Source organism: Myotis daubentonii, chromosome 18 (genome assembly GCF_963259705.1).
Source record: "Myotis daubentonii chromosome 18, mMyoDau2.1, whole genome shotgun sequence".
In the NCBI taxonomy this organism is placed as follows: domain Eukaryota; kingdom Metazoa; phylum Chordata; class Mammalia; order Chiroptera; family Vespertilionidae; genus Myotis; species Myotis daubentonii.
The window spans coordinates 34,144,283-34,162,706 of record NC_081857.1 but is presented as its reverse complement, the minus strand read 5'-3'; the positions used below and the strand labels follow the sequence as shown (position 1 = coordinate 34,162,706).

Genomic DNA, 18,424 nt, shown 5'->3' with positions numbered 1-18,424 from the left:
CTGAAACTTCTATTAAATAGTTGGCAGAACCTGAAAAAACTATTAATATATTAGTGTATAAAAGTTCTTGCTGTGTCCTAATAATGTACTTACTTCGGTATTTATTTACCAATGTCAGTTAATGGACTTCTAGTTATGCTATGTAAGCTGCCAAAACATGTGACTGATGTAATGTTTAAAAAAATGTCTGAAAATTATGAAGTGATTTGTCTTATGCCATTTTACAGCATTGTTTTATGTGCTTCAAACAGGTATGTGAACCTGTTCCTTAACCTCTTATTTCAGAGCTCTCGTTGTGCAGCTCATGGGTTTTCCTATGCGCTATTCTGGAGCACAGGGTTTTTGCTTTAGATCGTTTGAGTGGCTGGGGTTTGTCCTCTGATGTGTTTGAGCAACTAAAGCTACTCAGAGTAGTTCCTGGTGTCCTCTCATTCTAACTGCACCAGGGGATCTTCTCGTTGAATTCTAATGGGAGCTCCTTTTCTTTTCAGGTATTTGTATCTGCTGTTCTCCGGGGATGACCTTTTACCTTTAGACCACTGGGTGTTCAACACAGAGGCGCACCCTCTGCCCGTGTTGCATTTAGCCAACACCACACTTTCAGGAAATCCTGCTGTTCGATGAAAGCAGCTCCAGAAAGACCATTCTCACCTGTGTTTTGTTTACATGGACCCTACAGAGGAGTCTGGAGAGGGGACTTCCGAAAACCTGAACCTCTACGTCAACATGGCAGGGTGAAACATGACTCGTTCCCACAGACTTTCAACTTGTAGATATCTCAACTTTGAAATAATTCCGTTTTATACCTGACCAAAACATACTCCGGTGTGTGTAGGATGGAAACCTGGTCTGCTCTCATTCTTAATGAGATGGTCACATGAGAAATGAGGCCAGTTACTCTCCGATACTGTTTTTAGAGTCCAGGAACCTGGAGGCTTGACTTCCCAAGAATAAGCCAGCGCGTGGAGCGTCTTCAGGAGTCCGAGATGGCCTTGGCACCAGTTTCCATTTGCCTCCTCCACAAGTGCAGCAGCTTTCAAATCAAATATTTACACATCGTTTAGCCCCATTTCTCCATTTTTAATAATGGAATGAACTAAAATCAACAAGAACCAAAAAACTGTAACTGGATCAGCAGCAAGAAGACTCGGAAAAGAAACAGAAATACTTACCCCTGTCTGAATTTTCAAGTTCCCCGTTGGATGACCAGACTGGCAACCATTTCAAGTCCCAATCCATTCCATTGAAATTTCTTGGTTAAATTTAATTTTCTCTGGGGGTGTGATCTTACAAAGAATATTCTTCAAGTCTTTGTCTCCATATGGAATCATTGAAGCTGTTTGTCATGACCACTGCTTGTGAGCCTGGGCTGGGGATTTGGTGCATGTTGTTCAGTCTAGTGTTGGTAGCATGACAAAAAGTGGAGGAAGTGCCAGTTTGTTGCCTTGAAACCTGTTCTAAGAGAAAGCGTTGGTTATTTTTGGTAGGAGGCTATTTTTCCAAACCAGCAAATCTACCAAGTACATTTTAACCTCATTGTAAACTTAGTAGAATCCCTCAACTTGCAACTTTATTTATGTGACTGGGCAAAATGCATTATACTGTTATGCAGCTCTGAATTTCCTTGATGAGCTAAATTACTTTCACAGCTTATTAAATCAAAAACAAAATACATACAGTAAAATGTCCTTAAGTAGTCTATCTGAAATGAGGACACGGGATCCTTTATTATCTCATCAGATGACTGAGCTTTTCAAAAATATTCTTATGTAAAAATAAATTTAACTTTTATTTTCTCCAAGGATATTTAAAGGAACCCAAAGAGTGAACCAAAATAGCTGCAAAGTAATTTTTAGTGATAAAAGTAAAATGTAATTTATCATATTACATTGAATTTGGGATAGAGCTAAAGGATTTTCTCATACCATCAATGGATTTTGCAAAGATAATTCTTTTTAAATAAATTATTTCTTTATATTTGGGGGAAGAACTTAAATTTTATCAAGAACTATATTGTAAGATAAATGTCTAATGCTTATGAATTTTCTGTCCCTTGAATTTATGTCATAGTGCAAGACACTTTTTCTTCTTTATATTTAATACAAATAGCTCCCATTGATAATAAAAGTTGAGAGTAGTATAATTAGTCTAATATCTAGTCTGAATTTGAAGATTTCATGAAACAATGTGCAAGAAGCCCACCTTGAAATTCTGAAGGCTTATTCCCTTATTTTGATACTTCTTTTTAACCTTTCATGGGCATGTAGATTTAAATTGGGAAAAGATTTACAAATTCATATAATTAAATATTTTCTAAGGGTAATCATCTTATCCCACAAGTAATCAGTCAGTCTTCACATTTCAGCAAATGATCGATAATGATAACCACTCCAAGTTTTTCAGTATACATAGAAAATAAGGATGTGGAGCCAGGTATATTATTTAAGTCTTTAAGAGAGTTTGGTTTTAGCTCATATTTTGAAATTGTAATATCTTTTACTACTTGAAAATTAAGATTTTAAATGAGAAGGGTAGATGCCTGTCACTTCAGAAGAGAAAGGGAAAGAAAGTATTTGGTTCTAAAAAATTAAAAACTTGAGTTGACAACGACCCAGAACAGCTGTGTAGATGGCAAGGAACCCTTCCTTGTTTAGTTCAGAAGAATTCAGAGTAAGAGGCCCTTCTGAGTTCCCCAGGAAGTTCTCAAAGAATAAGACACAACCCTCACACCCGAAGGGCTCTGTTGACTGAGCGTAAAGAAGTGTACAAGCAAAGAATCTGGGAGGGACAGTGGGAGGGTCTTCACCACTCCCCTGCCTTCCTTGTGAGCTTATAGCGATGCATCCAGCTTTTCCTTCTGGATACCAAAGGCGATTAAATTAAAGTCGGCTGCAAATGACTTGCCAGTGTCATGTTTGATTTTTTTTATGGATTTTTAAAATCATTTCCTCTGAGATCAATCCTTATGCCATATTCTGCTTAGTTTCCTAGAGTATTCTTTATTTCCTTCTGTCCTTGATAGTCCTTTGCATTTTGCAGGCCTATTTCTGAGGTTAAATAACTCATTACATGTATAAAACCTTCTGCAAAGAGCCTAGAAATCTCTTTACCAGGTGTCTCCTCAAAGAGTAGGCACCAAGGAAAAAAACAGATGTTGGAATACCCCTCTACGTTCTACCTTTATTTCTTTTACAGTTTTAGAATCACACCTTTTGTTCAAACCAAGGTAAAGTTGTTAAGGCCAAGAGAATGTGGCCCTAACCAGTGGTCGGCAAACTGCGACTCGCGAGCCACATGCGGCTCTTTGGCCCCTTGAGTGTGGCTCTTCCACAAAATACCACGTGCGGGCGCACACGTACAGTGCGATTGAAACTTCGTGGCCCATGCGCAGAAGTCGGTATTTTGTGGAAGAGCCCCACTCAAGGGGCCAAAGAGCCGCGTGTGGCTCGCGAGCCACGGTTTGCCGACCACTGCCCTAACCAAAAAGAAGACTCAGTGCAGAAAAGTCAGTCCCCAGGTAGAGGCTTCTTCCTTCCCGTGGGCATATGCTGTTTGGTGTCTCTGACACCAGCTCATTCCTGTCTCTGAGCAGATGTTGATTTATAACTGGGTACTGAGGGAATGTGTTCCTTTTGTGGAATGTTGACCCTTATTTTCTGTGGTGTCAGCTAGGGCAATCCAGGCCTTCGTTGGGTAGATTTTAACCTATCAGTTTGAAATTTTGATCATCTCGTCGTTACTCTCCGTTGCCAAAGTCTTTGTCAAAACTACAAGTATGCCAGTAAATGACTGTGCTTGCCATTCTTACGAGGCAGTGTCTGCTTAAGCCTGGATTTCTCTGAGTGAATGCATGAGTGAGAGAGAGAATGATGTGTGCCAGCAGCATGCGAGGCGCTTTCCAGCATTAGAACACTTGTGGTTCCAGTGGCATTCTCTGTATGAGGAGTTCATACCATTTCAGATGTTTCCCAGTATGAATCACGTTTCAAAATGCTGCATTTTATATTTCATTGAAATTAAGAGTAAAAGAAGTTGTTTATATTTTAAACAATGTGTTACTATATAATCCCAATAGCTATAATTGTAGTTAATAACTAACATCTCTTGGAAAATGTCAAAGAAATATTTGATTTCTGATGCAACTTGGACTAAAATATTTGGAAATAAGTGCAAACATTCTTATTTTGCTAAATCACTTTAATTAGATAATTAAAAATTAATGTTTTCTAGAAATGCTGGTTATTTTCTATTCAGAAATCTTGGCACATAATTCATGGGTAAAACTTGCGGTTGTGTATTGTTTTTGCTCTGCTGTGTGTCCTACTAGTGGTTGTTCCATGCTGTTAAATATAAAGAAAAATATACTAACCTAATTCTAAGTTCCAAATAATAGTTCCCAGTAATAGTATTTTGAGTTCTTATTTTTCCTTAGGTTTCTTTCCCCTCAAATTGGCTAGCTCATATCTTATCCACTTTTTACATAAATTTATACAAAAATACATTTATACAGAGAGATTTTTAATACTGTGTATTAACTAATAAACACAATTGTTCATTGGGTTTGGCTGCACAACTAAGCAGAATATTGGAATAACCCAGAATGCTCTGGAGATATTTTAATGCACTTATTCTGGTTCAAGAACATTGGTGGTGGTGATTTCCTGTTCCTTTGGCTCATTTAGATCATGATGGGGATGTTCCTTTTGGCTATGGCTCAGCAAGCTTTTCTGTAAAGGTCTAGACAAATATTTATTTGTGAGCCATCCAGTCTCTGTCTGTGCTACTCAATTCTGCTGCTGAAACAGGAAAGCAGATATAGGCAGTATGTAAATGAAGGGGCATAGCAGTATTCCAATAAAACTTTATTTACAGAAATGTGGAGGGCTATGATTTTGCCCACGGGTCACAGTTGTTAATGTTGATCCCAAAGTTTAATTTGTGTAAGACCCTGCAATATTTGATTGCATCTTTTCTTTGTATTTGAGTTCTGTAATTCATTTTTAAAGCGAAAAGATGGGTGTGTGTAAGATTGCATGTATTTGTGTCACCTAAAGCTATATATTTTGTTGTCTTGAAAATAGATACGCTCCACTGGAGTCTGTTCAGGTTTCAGGATGCAGCTATCATGAGGGAGGCACATTTTTTGTCCCTGGGGTGTGCTGTCAGCCACCTACTGGCCTTGCCTTGTCATTTAATGCCACACTTACGGAGTCCCAGGTAAAACGAAGTGTTTCTGTGGTGTCGAGATAGTAATCCTCGCTAAATTCTGCCTGCTCATTGACCTTGGGCCCAAGACTCCGGATTACTGGGGCTGCAGAAACCCCTCCGCTTGAGTGCTTCTAGTCCTCCAACTGTACGATTGAATCGCTGACCTTTGTGCTGCAGAATCCGATCTCGAAAATTTTTCAGCAGCAGAAAATGGGTTATGTGCCGTTGGGCAGCCACTATTGCCCTTTTAGACTGCAGAAGGGTCCTGCCCTGCTCGCTCTAGACCTGCCCACATCTGAGAAGAAGTAGCCAAAGGTCAGCTCCCTTCCTCCTCCTCGGCGTAACTCTCCTGAAGCCCTTCACTAGTCCTTAGCATTATTTCAGAATGTTGATATGCATCAGATTCAAATTCAGGTACCTCTCAATCTCAACATTACACTTCATGTTGAACATTTTAAACTTTGCTTGAGCCCAGCAGAACTCATGAGATGACAGCACCATATTCCCCGTAGATACATTGCAATGCACTGATCATCCTGAGCTAATAGATCTCTCACTAAGAAGTTTATCAAACATTTCACGATTTTTGGAAATTCTAGAGGAGGGGCAGCCTGTAGTCAGAGGGACAGGGAGCACACATTGTAAATGAGCTCCCTCTCTAGGTCCAACACACTATGCAGGTCACTGCAGCTCAGTGTGAAAGTGAGTGAGATGACAAACACAGAAACCCACACACGGAGGATTCTAAGCCACTGCAAATGTCTTGCAGCTATTGGCGTACTGCAGAATTGGACTGCAGATTGCATACCAGATACTTCCATGGAGACAAGCTCAGCTCGGGGAAAATTATTTTTTAGGAAATTTAGAAGTTAGCTTTTGTTGGGTTAATTAAAGTATCCCCAGTTTTAATTGCTGGATTTGGAAGTTGAAATGCCATTGCTCAATCCTGCTGGTCTCAAATTCACTGATAGAATTTTTCTTAAACTATTTAACTGGGGTAAGTGTAACCTCTTGAATCAGTACCCACTGACCGCTCCTGAACTGATTTCCAGTCATGTCCTCTGTATGTGATTTTTATAAATTAAAGGTAATATTGTATATTAAAGATAAAATAAAGATGTTCTTTAAGTGAAGAGTCTTTGTTTACCCTTCATTTGTACCCAGTGATGACAACACAGTTCAATCTTCCTGTTACAGAACAAATTTGCCTCTTAAAATAACTGACAGTCTTCCGTCTCCCACATCCAGAGAATGTTTCCTTTGGTTCGGCTGATCGTGTAACGTTCCTTGATGTTATAGAAAGGTGAAGACCGGGCTTAAAGGTAATTTTTAGTTCATCTTGCTCAAAGAAAACTATAGTATTACTGTGCCTGTTACCTCTAAGACCTGGCCTAGTCCAACCTCTGAGATCATCAAGCTTAACAATACCCAAATCACTGGATCTCATTCACATTAAAACCTGACCTGACTATGCTTAAGGAATAGAATCAGCTAGACTGTATATAGTGGTTTATAATCTAGCGATACTGTAAATGCAGATGATATTTAAAACCCTGTACTCAGGGAGCATCAAGGAAAGTAGTGGTAAGACCTGAAATACCAGCCCATTTATATCCTCCAGGTCTAATTCTTCCTGGCACAGTGGATTTCAACCTAATCAAAATTTTAAACTAGGAACTTGACGTTGTGAATGTAATTAATTGTGGGCTTCCCTTTTCAGAAGCAACTAAAGCAGGACCAGATAAAAGAATAAGGATCCCTGAGTGACTGTGATTTGATAAAATCTGGGCCTTTCTCTGTCTACCAGTAGCTGAAATTTTCATTATTTCACTGAGTTACAAAAGACTGTCAACAACATGCAAATAGCATTCAAATTAAGAGTATGGGTTCCTCACTGAGAGTAGATTCTTCAAGTAACTGACAGGTGAACTGAATTTTAAGAGGAAGTAGAGTTTGGAGATAAGGGAGAAAGGAGCTATTTGACAAGGCACAGATACCTGAAGAAGCAGTGGGAATGAGGTCCAAAGCAAGGTAGGAAGACTAGCCTTGAACCCGAGAAGGGACATCCACTTCACTGAGACCTGTAACACAGTCTCTCACGGTCCTTTTCAGGCCCTGAGACCACAGTGCCCATGGCCCAGGGGCACCTGCCCAGCCCCGCACTGGCTCTCCCTTCCGAAGTCTGGGTTCTGTATCTACCAAATAGCCCATAAGTTACAAGAAGAAAAAGGGGAGGATGTCATTTTGGAAGAGGTTATGGGACTTCCCTGAAAATATCGTGCAAAAATACTTATCAAAACTTTAGATGACTCCCCAAAATAATGAGCATGGGTAGTGTTTTGAAACAGTTCAGCCGTAAGAAATGTTTGCCACCAGAGGGCGCTAATCAATCAATCTTGTTTTCTCTCCCTCCCTTTCCCTCTCTCTCCCTCTCAGTGAAACCTCTGAGAGAGGTTGCTGCACCCTGACATTGACTAACAGAGGGACGCCACAGCTCGGCTGCCAGGTAAGCCTGTGACTAAGGACCTGCTAGGACCCACAGTAACCTCAGCACAGGATTCCGCCACCCCGGGCTCAGGCCCCATTGAAACCAAGTCAGTGATGAAATGTTTGTCAGACAGAAGACAAATATTGCCTTAAAAAGACTTCCATTTCTTTCCAAATATGACCTCCCCTTAGAAAGGACTTTGAACTAATAGGTAAAAGTTATTAGAAGATGAAAAATATATCAGAAGCCAGACCTAGAACAAGTCTGATTTTAATCCTACAAATAATTTTAGCTGATATGCTATGGCATAGTATACTTAGTGGAATTTAAAAATCAAATTATAATTACAGTACTTTTTTATTTTTATTGGGTTTATTGCTGTGACTTTGGTTAATATTTTATAGGTTTCAGGTATACAATTCTGTAACATATCATCTGTATATTGTGTTGTGTGACACCTCCCCAAGTCAAGTCTCCTTCCAGCACCACTCACAGCTATTCTTGTTTATATGACGCTGCTTGAGTCCTTTTGGAATTTTTTTTTTCTTGAAACTTTCATCGAACATGTATGTGGCAAGACTCATGTGAGGCACAGGAGATACAGAGCCAACTATGATACTTGTGTGTCCTCTGGGCTAGACAAGGGTCAATGGGCGAGCCAGAAATTATGTTCCCTAGTCAAGGTGTGTACCGGGAACTACTGAAGCTCGGAGAAGAACCTGCTGGGGTGGGGCAGGAGGGTGTGGTGGAAAGAGAGCAAAAGAATCCAAACCATCCTGACTCCTGACTCCCGCATCTGGAGAAGAAGCATTTGACTAAAATTCAAGGAATGACAAGTTTGTCAGATGTGATAGGAATTGGCTGTAACAAACAAGGCAAAGACATTATAGGAACAGGAAACATCCCGTTTAAGATTTAGGAGGGTCGCTATTGGGACCCTGTCCTTCAGCATATTAATTTTGCGATTCCTATCAGACATCAGTGGGGCTTGAGCGTAAGCTGTTGGTCGCATGAACCTGGAGTTTAGGAGTCTGGGCTGCAGATAGGAATCTGGCTGATCAGCAGGTAGCAGTTGGGACTTGTTGAGATCACCTAGGGACTTGGGTCACTTAGGAGAGAGAGGGGAGCGAACCCGTCCCAGCGTCTACAGGTCTGTGCGATGAGAGGCTGGGGAGGTAGGGAGAACTATCCCAGGACTGAAGTTACCTGCAGACTTTCCATGCACCTTCGCGTGGAGGACAGTTTAAAAAGCCAAATGAGATTTTAAAAACAAAAGAAAAATTATTTTTTTAAGGCATTTAAGAACTGCAAGCTATTGAGGGGTTGGTCAGACCAAAATCGAGGAGGAGTGACCCCAAAGGGAGAAGCGACCCAGCTGCCTTTGACCCAAGGACGTGGTGACAAGGAAGCCTGACGGGGAGGGACACCGAGCTCCTCGGCTGTGCCCAGGGGAGCATTAGGCCCGTCCCCGCCCGGATTCCCCGGCTGTGTCCAGGCATTAGTGGGACCCTGTGTGGCACCCTGTGAGGCACCGTCAGAAAGGACCAGGGCAGGGCCTCTGTCCCACAATCCAGGGGCTCGGGACAGCACAGGTGACCTGGAGGGGGGTCCCTCCTTCCTCTCTCTGCCTCAGGAGCCCACAGCTGTGTGGGGCCCGGGGAGGGCCCGGAGGGGGCACCGAGGAGCACCTCAGGGTCTGGTATGCCACAGTGCACCTCGGAGGCTCTGTCCCAGCCGGGCCACCAGCACAGCACACAGGAGTGGCCCACGTGGCTTTGAACCAGGCTCCAGGCAGGGAATAGGGACCAGCTGGAGACTTAAGCAAAGGGGACTCATGAGAAGGACACGGGGGCTCAGTCCCTGCAGAGAGCTGGAGGCACAGGCTTGCGGAATGGGCAGGAACTAGGGGTTCAGGACACAAGGCCCCAGAAACCCCCAGGCAGGAGGCTGCTGCCAGGCACAGCCTCACCGTGGGACCATCACAGACCTGTTCTTAGCGGGCCTGGCTTTGCAGGTGTGAAGTTTGGGTTTTGGGGTGAGCAGTGAGGAGGGGTTCGAGTGCTCACTCTGGCTAGCAGGGTGAGGGCGCTCTCCGCTCACCGAGACTCTGGTAGGCGTGGGTTCTCCAACACTCAGAAGTCAGTCTAGGGCAGCCGTGGGCAAACTACGGCCTGCGGGCCGTCGGCTGTTCTATCCGGCCCCCAGAGCCGAAAGAGCGGAGGGTTCTCTTGCTCTCCCCTCCGCTCCTTCACCAGCAGCAGTGTTAACATGGCAATGTCAGGAAACACGGCCGCAGCTCCTTCTTCTGAGTCCAGTTTAAGAACCCATTGTGGCCCTCGAGTCAAAAAGTTTGCCCACCCCTGGTCTAGGGGCTGGCAGCAGTGGCACGAGGAAGGCAGGAATCCCGTGAAGTCCAACACTCCGTGCAAGTCCCAGGCCTGGTGCGTATTCACCGTGTGAGCGTGAGCCACGAGTCTAACATGTCTGAGCCTCGATTTTCTCACTGGAAACTGGGGTGATAGCGCACCTCTAACAGGTGGCTGTCCCCACATGCATCCTGACGGCAGACCAGCTGAGGCTCAGACGTCCTCGCTTCCTTCCCCAAGCTGTGGATTGGAGCCCAGCTGAGGGTCAGGCTTTGCTCACAGACCGGCCACTCAACCGCAGTCTTGCTCAACCCCCCGGCCACTGCGGCTCCTGCACGTGGAAGGTGCTGCTGAACATCGTGCGGAGATTATAAATCCTCGGCAACTCAGGTTCCTGGCTTTCAGCTTAACAATAATCACCTGTACTCCAAGCCTTCTAAAATGCCAGGCACCAGGCTCATCCCATCACAAACACCCTCCTGCCATCCTCAGAACAGCGGGAGGTAGGTACTGTGATTTCTCCCATTTTCAGATGAGCAGACAGCCTCAGAGAGGCTAAGCTGCTTCCCCCTGGTCCTGTGAAATGAGTGCACCCCTAACCACTGGGGAACACCACTTCTGACAGCGGCTGACTGAGCCCGCCCACAAGCCCGGCCCTGGCCATGCAGCTCACAGCAGGAAGCCAGCCTTCCCTGAGAAGTTACGAGGATCCTGCATTTCCTGCAGAGCTGAGGGGCTGTTCTTCCACATTCGAGTCCAAGCGTGTGCCAGGGCTGGAGCTCTGGGCGGCCCTCATGGGTCTGTCCCTAACAAGATCTCAGGAGAACCCCAGCCCTCACTGGGGAGAGGCCCACATGGGCCTGAGGGTCATCTGTGCTGGGGCTACCACTTACAGGAGCCGTGCTGTCCACGGGGGACCCCGAAGCGCTCAAGAATGAGAAGGCTAGACCTCTGGAAGCCTCCAGGCTGGGCGAGGACATCCTCTTGAAGAGGCACCAGTGTGACACGATAGTGGACAGTTCCCTCTGGTCACTCAGGACCCAGCATCCCGCAGACCAGATCCTGAAGTGGCAGCCCTGTGTGTGGAGGGCAGAGGGAAGCAGCCCACACCTGCTCGGGCAGGAGCAGCACGGTTCATCTTACCCCTTTGAGGAACTGCTTCCAAGAAACACAAAAAGAAGCATTCTGAGGACTGGGTATTTTTCCACTTGGCAAATGTCTGTGATTTGTAGGACACATGGTACTCTGTCCCGACTCCGGTCCTTTCCTCCTTCCTCCACCCACAATCCTGTCCGCCTGGCTCAGGCCGAGGGCCCAGGTCAGCTGCACACTCAGCTCCGGGCCTGTGTCCCTCAGTGGGAGGACCACGGAGAGCGCAAGGAGAGGGGCCGCCCAGCTGCCACCAGAGCCAGCAAAGTTTCTCGAAAAGCAAACGTCCACCTTGGTTTCTCCGGAGCCAGTAGGTGTCAAACAGACCTGAGTGGGCATGTTTCCTGGTTTTGCAGCGTGTCCGCAGAGTAGGGGATGCACAGGGCAAAGCCGCCCGCCACCCTGGCCACAGAATGAAGTTTCTGTGGCTCTCACCAGCTGGGGCCCAACAGCCACCAGCATCCTCCTAAAAGAAGCTAGAATTTTTTAAAAAATCTAGTTTGAAGGGGTCCTTGAGACTGTCCTCAGAGACAATTTGCAAATTAGGAAACACAAAAGAAAAAAGAAAAGAAAAAGAGAGCGGGAAGAGGTTATTTAAAAAATGTGTTCAAGCAGCATTTGTTTATTTACAAAGTACATGCTATAATCATTACTGCTGGGTCACTAGAAGGTTTACAAGGATTAGTTATATTTAGTCCTTACCCTCAGGGACCTATCAGGAGAATCGCCCCCGAAAGGGCTTCATCCCATCTAGTGTTTCTGTCCATAATCTGTAGGTCTGGTTTGCTTTGGCAGAAGTGACTCAGCTAACAATTGGGCTGAAGACATTTGAAATTAGAGTTAGTGTAGCCAATCTGAGTTCAGCCCAACGCAACGGCGCCGAGTGAGCATCTGCTATATGTGGGTACTGGGCCCGGCACCAGGGGTGCAAAGGTGAATGACACATAGTCCCTGTTCTCAAGGTTATAGTCGAAATGTATCCGGACTTCAAGTGGAATAAATGCCATGAAGAGGCATGACATGCCTGGGCAGAGAGAGAAGGACCACATGGCTGGAAATCCAGATGCTTTCTGAAGAAGGTGGCAATAAAGAGTTAAAACAGCCCTCCCCAACCTCTGTCTGTCCTATCCTCTTTGCTCTCCCCAGCCAAGTCAGTTTATTCATGCATTTAGTCATTCATTCAGACATTCACTAAATATTTATTAAGCTCCAAGGCGTCCTCAGTACTGTTCGAGATATGGGGATACAGGATGAGTAACACAGATAAAGTCCCAACAATCTGCATACATTCCAGTAGGGTGGGGATGGATGACCGAGACCAACAAACGAACAAAATAAATAAGAGGTCAGCGATGCTGTAAATAGAACAGGGCGAAGGAGACAACTAGTGAGTGTGGATGGGGAAGGCATGTGCGATTCCACACGAGGTCTTTGAGAAGGCTTCTCCGAGGTGGAGACATCTGCGCAAGGACCCGAGTGAAGAGGCAGAGTGAGCCTGAGCCCTTTGGGGAAGGGGGCGGGGCGGGGGGGAGAATTCCCGGTAGAGGGGACGGCAAATACAAAGGCCTGAGGCAGAATCACATTTGATGGCCAGATGGCAGGAGCATCCTGAATGAGTGAATGAGCAGAACAGCGAGAGACTTTGGATGGAGAGGCAGACAGGGCCCTGACTAGAGGGGCCATGTGAGGAGTTTAGATTGTATCCACGGGTGATGGAAGCCCCTGGAGGGCTTCATGATCTGATATGGGTTTTACCAGATGATTGTGGCTGTGGGGTTGAGAAAAAGCTTGAAAAGTTCAAGACAGGAAGCAAGGACAACTTGTAAAATATTTTCAATTTGAGAAAAAATAGAGTTGACCTTTCTGATGAAGGGAAATAACAGGACGAGTCAAGCTGGGGGTGGGGGACTTCAGGGCTCAAGTTTGGACCTCGGTTTAACATGCACTTTAGATGGCTGAGTGGAGACACTGAGCAGGCAGTTGGGATAGTTGAGTGAACTTCAGGGAGGAGTCAAAAAATACCCACCGCCACCCAGAAGGCGAGAGAGGTGGGACGCCTGACAGAGTGCCTTAAGATTTGGCTGCAGGGCATTTTACGACTTCCTTTCTTAGAGAAGCCTCAATAGAATGTTGAGGGTAAAAGCCAGATTGTGGGTGTGAAGACAATGAGTAGAGATTATTCTCTCAAAAGAGCCAAACATTTGGCTCTGTTCACTCTCTATTTCTTTGTTTTCTATTTCATTAATTTCCACTCTTTATTATCTCCTTCTTTCTACTATCTTTGGGTTTTCTGTTCTTTTTTTAAACTCCTAGTGTAGAGTCTTAACTAATTTTCAGCTTTCCTTCTTTTCTGATGGAATGTTTCAGGATATAAAAGTTTCCAAACATCACATATGCTGCATTCCACAGGTTTTGATATGTGGTGATTTCACCCTCATTTCGTTCTGAGTATTTAACATTTTCATCCATAATTGTTCTTTGACCCTGCCTTCTGTCTCATTCCGACAAGGATGCCATTACAGAGATCAGTGTACTGCAGAACATCAGCAAAAGTGACCGACAGATTTGAATAAAACACAAATGGACATTCTGGCAATGAAAAAGGTAAGCACTGAAATGAAAATCACATCTGATGGATAAAACAGAAGATGAGACACACCAAGAGAGAATTTATTTAGAATGCAGCAAAGAAATATAAAAACACGTACAAAATGAAAGAGTTCTACATCAAAGAAAGAATGAAAAGGCCTCATATATCTGATTGGAGTTCTGAAATTGGGACTATAGAGAGAATGGAAGCGAGGCGTAAGGATATCCTAGAAATGATGAGAAATGCAGATGAACCCAGATCCAGGAAGTATAAACTATCCTGAGGAGGATAAATTAAAAACAAATCCATGCCTAGACACATTGTAGTAAAATGGCAAAATGGCAAAGACAGAAGACCTTGAAAGCAGCCAGAAAGAAAAGACAGACGACTGAAAAAGGACAGTTAGAATGACAGTTGACTTCTCCACAGAACAATGGAAACCAGAAAACGAGCCCTGAAGTACTGAGTGGAAATAGCTGTCAACCTGGACTTGTGTACTCAGCAGAAGTATCATTCATGAATAAGAGCAACATACTGACAGGAACTATTCTAAAGAGTAAACTTCAAGGGCCCTGGCTGGGGGGTTCAGGTGGTTGGGGCATTGTCCCGTGCACCAAGAGGTGGGAGGTTCAATTCCCAGTCAGGGCATATACCTAGGTTGCAGGTTTGATTCCCAGCCTTGGTTAGGGTGCGTGTAGGAGCAGCCAATGGATGTTTCTCTCTCACATTCTCTCTCTCTCTCTCTCTCTCTCTCTCTCTCTCTCTCTCTCTCTCTCTCTCTCTCTCTGTCAAAAATCAATGAGTGTATTCTCTGTAGAGAGCGGCTACAGCATTTGGACAGGTTCAAGCCTTGGACTAATGAGAGAGCACGGTCCTCTCGTGGCAAAGCCACGTGCAAGTCCCAGCTTGGAGGGCAAAGCCCTCCCAGCACAATTATAGCCAACGGCTATAGCTGTAAGCTTGACCTTATGGTCCGAACCTGTAGTCCCGGGTGGCTGAGTGATATAGGCTGCGGGAGGTGCAGCAAGTGCTGCCAAAACAAAGCCTAGGGTTCAGGTGCATGTAATTGAATAGATTCAAAACCCGAGAGAACATTGTAAACATCTTGACCACGCCCTTACTTTGCCCCGTGGAATCTGGCTATAAATAAAGACTCAGCTTGCAGGCTGTGGCACTGTCTCTCCATCCGAGAGCAGCATCCCACCTAGCCCCAGCTTTATTCTCTTGGCTGTCTTCTTTAATTCTTCACCACCGCTCCTCAGGTTCACCCCTCTCCTTGCCGAGTGCAGCACAGTTCTCAGGTGAGGATAAAATAAAAATAAGCTTCAAGGAAGAAAATGATGCCAACAGTATGGTGTCATTTGCAAGAAATGATGGTAAGCAAATAAATGGTAACTATAGCAGTAAACTCAAAATGTCTTTTGCTGAGTTAAAAAAAATATTCCTAAACAGCACTCTGAGTTCAGAGGGAAAGAAATGGAGCTAAATTCTAGGAGAGGATGGAAATTATAGTTCAACTTTAAGAGTTTAGGTTAACAATGGACACAGACACCAGGGGGGTGAGGGCATAAGTGACGGGGGGCAATGGGGTGTAAGGACACATATGTAATCAATAAAGAAAGAAAAAAAGGATTTTAGATTAAATATGTGTGACAAACTTTGAAGGCAACCACTAAAAGAATAAAAATAGCTTGCAAGCATTTCAACTGTGTAGAGAGGGGAAAAATGAAATACAGGAAAGTATTTGATCAATTGTTTTAACAGGCAAGGATGAGGGATGACAGAAATCGCCAGGTGAAAATAAAACCGCTTTGCTCTTTATGCAAGGCAAGACTGAATGACAAGGCACGGAAAAGTCTCCTGCCCCATCACGGAGTTTAACACGAGAGTGACTGGTCAGACGTGTGCTGGTGGTGACACTGCCCGTCCATGGAGTGTGGACTGTGAGGGGCCAGGCGGGAGGCTGAGTGATAGTTAGGAAGCGTCACCACCGTCTAGGCCAGACATGACCAGCACCCAGGCCGAGGCTGTGTCAGTGACAGCAGGGGCAGGCAGAGAGGGCTGGGAGGTGAGAAAGACATCCTTGTTATCCTGAGATAAAGCCCCCAGTGGGTAAGCTCTTCAAGTCAAAATGACAGCCACCACCTGGCCGGTGGTGTGGCTCAGTCAGGAGGTCACGGTTCAATTCCTGGTCAGGGCATATGCCCGGGTTGCAGGCTTGATCCCCAGTGTGGGCCATGCAGGAGGCAGCCAATCAATGATTCACTCTCATCATTGATGTTTCTATCTCTTTCTCCTCTCCCTCTCCCTTCCTCTCTGAAATAAAAACATAATTTTTTTTTTTTAATCGACAGCCACAGGCCTCTGATCTCACACTGGGAAACGGAAGCACTCGTCCCATAGCCAGGTCTGGATTCTGGGCTCCACATCAAGGCATCAGGAACTGGGAGAGGCGGACCCGTCTTCCCTCACAGGTGACGTCATCCATGCTCTAGGCAGTCTGCCCTTGTGGGAGGTGCCTGTCCCATGGTCGCCTTGAAAACCTGTCTCTGCAATTGTCATTTGAAGCTCTCCTCCCTCGCAACTAGACAAACACTGGGTGGAGGAGAGAGAAACACGGGCACTACCTTAAAACTACAAGCCTGATGTCCCTGCCACAAAAATTCCTTCCACTTGAAGGAAGCGTGGCTGGCTCCGCCTCCTGCCCTTCATTCCTCACACCTCAGGACAGGAGGGAGGAGATCCTATTGTTTGGTTAGGTCAGGCGCGCAGTACTTTTCACATTTCCATTTACAGATGAGGGACAGCGGCCCAGATGTGGATGTGGCCTGCCCACAGTCGCTCAGCAGCCAGCGGCCACACTGAGAAGGGAAACCAGTTGTCTGGGGCGGGGTCAGTGTGTCTCTGCTGTCAGGTGTGAATCTGTTTTTGTTTTAAGAGGCAGGCAGCGGAAGAGAAACTGGCCGACCCAAGCCTGTATTTCCATCCACCCACTGGTCTTCCTCCTCCTTTATGTAAAGAGGTTTGATTTTGTTCCAACAAATAAGGAAGATTCTGAGATGACTATAGAACCTTGCATTTTGATTTTAACAGATTTCTCAAGCTCAAGTGTCACAAGGCAGTTCTTAAGAAAAAGACCAGCATCCTCACGACAGTCAGTGAAAGAGAAAATAGAAGAGGAAAGCATTGAAATATTTCTTATTTCAGAGAGTTTCCCCCAACTAATGAACACCAGTTTATATGTTGGAAGGACTATCTGAGTGTCCATCACAGAAGATGACAGGCTACGTTATCTGGAACGGTGATGTTTCTAAAACATTGTGGATAAAGAGCACAGTCCGAAAAGCTTCTAAAAAGAGGCGGGCGGGCGGGGCGCTCAAGGTCAGATACAGAGGAGCAGGCGTCAGGAGGACTTGGGTTTCTCAATAGTAACCCTGGAAGCTAGAACATACGGACCCTTGCTTTCAATATTCTGTGCTAAAAGCATTTTCAACCTAGAATTTTACATTTGGTCAAACTCTCAAGCAAGTACATTTTCTGACAAGCCAGGTCTTAAATATTTGCCACCTCCTGAGAGATGCTGAGAATGGCCAGCTAACCTCCATATTTGGCTGAAGCCCAAAGCCACCATCATCCAATGAGCTTTTGAGACACGTGACTACATCAGAAATTTTATTTTTAAAGAAGACTACTTATTATGTTTTCAATATTCCAAGTTTCAGAGGTTGGTCTTTAAAGTTTGGAGTTAGAACCAGTAGCCATCATTTGTCAGCACTGGAAGCGGCTCGCTGACGCCTGTGGTCATTGTGTTTGTCACACACAGATGCCCACTTCCCGCTCCGGTTTGGGGGCAGGGTGGGGGGGAGAGAGGTATTTTTAGTGTCTCCTTGCCAGTACTGCGGAGTTATTCTTTTCTTTTCTCCACATAACTAAGGTAATGTTTATTTCGTTTTCAACTCCTACTTAGAGATTTGGTTGCTGATGAAGATGCTACTTAACTGAAGTTCTGTACTGTTGGAATATCTTCATAACGAAACTTTAGATTTTTGTTCTGACACCAATTTGTACTTTTTGAAACCTTGGATAAACAGGTGTGGAAATAAAGTAACAAGACTAGCTTTCAGAATAACAATTTATAAATTTCCATCTGCGTCGGAGATTTTATTGCCCGCATGCCAAATTCAGCATTTTCCCTAGAGAAGAAAGAAAGGGGGGGTCTTTTTTTTAACCGGCCTAACTTAAGGGGGCACTGTCAAGGTTCCTTATTCCGGTTACTTCTACAGCAGATTCTAGCAAATGAATTAGTTTCTCTGCAAATCAGCTTGTGGGTGTTAGCAAATCCCACTCAGCTGGTATTACTATATAGTAAGTCATTTTTTAAAAATAATCAAGTCTGCTTTTTCATCTTGTTTGACGATCTCACATAAATAAATGGCAAAACAATTCCAGAGTCACATACTTTCTCTTTGGCTAAAGAAGAAGAATGATGAAAATGGCCCACTATTTTGTTTCGGCCTGTAATTCTGGTCAAATATGCAGTTATAATTTAATTCTTAATATACAGTTTAAGGATGCATACAAAATTTTTTGCTTGTGATTCCTAAATCACTTCCTTCGCTATGA

The 18,424-nt window shown here is 44.7% G+C and overlaps 1 protein-coding gene and 1 long non-coding RNA gene across 3 annotated transcripts in view; both read left to right on the top strand.

The window, feature by feature from the left end:
* Positions 1 to 6,341, top strand: part of MAN1A2 (mannosidase alpha class 1A member 2) — a 72,136-nt gene extending 65,795 nt beyond the window's left edge. For both annotated transcript variants that reach the window (XM_059673278.1, XM_059673279.1), the window contains exon 13: positions 492 to 6,341. In XM_059673278.1, the coding sequence (XP_059529261.1) occupies positions 492 to 624 (133 nt within the window). In that variant the 3' untranslated portion in view covers positions 625 to 6,341. The remainder of the gene's footprint in view (positions 1 to 491) is intronic.
* Positions 6,342 to 7,662: 1,321 nt separating this feature from the next.
* LOC132220316 (uncharacterized) lies at positions 7,663 to 18,020 on the top strand. The gene is made up of 4 exons (XR_009449760.1): positions 7,663 to 7,714; positions 10,233 to 10,565; positions 15,064 to 15,177; positions 16,156 to 18,020. It is a non-coding gene; the product is annotated as an uncharacterized LOC132220316 (long non-coding RNA).
* The last annotated feature ends 404 nt before the right edge of the window (positions 18,021 to 18,424 follow it).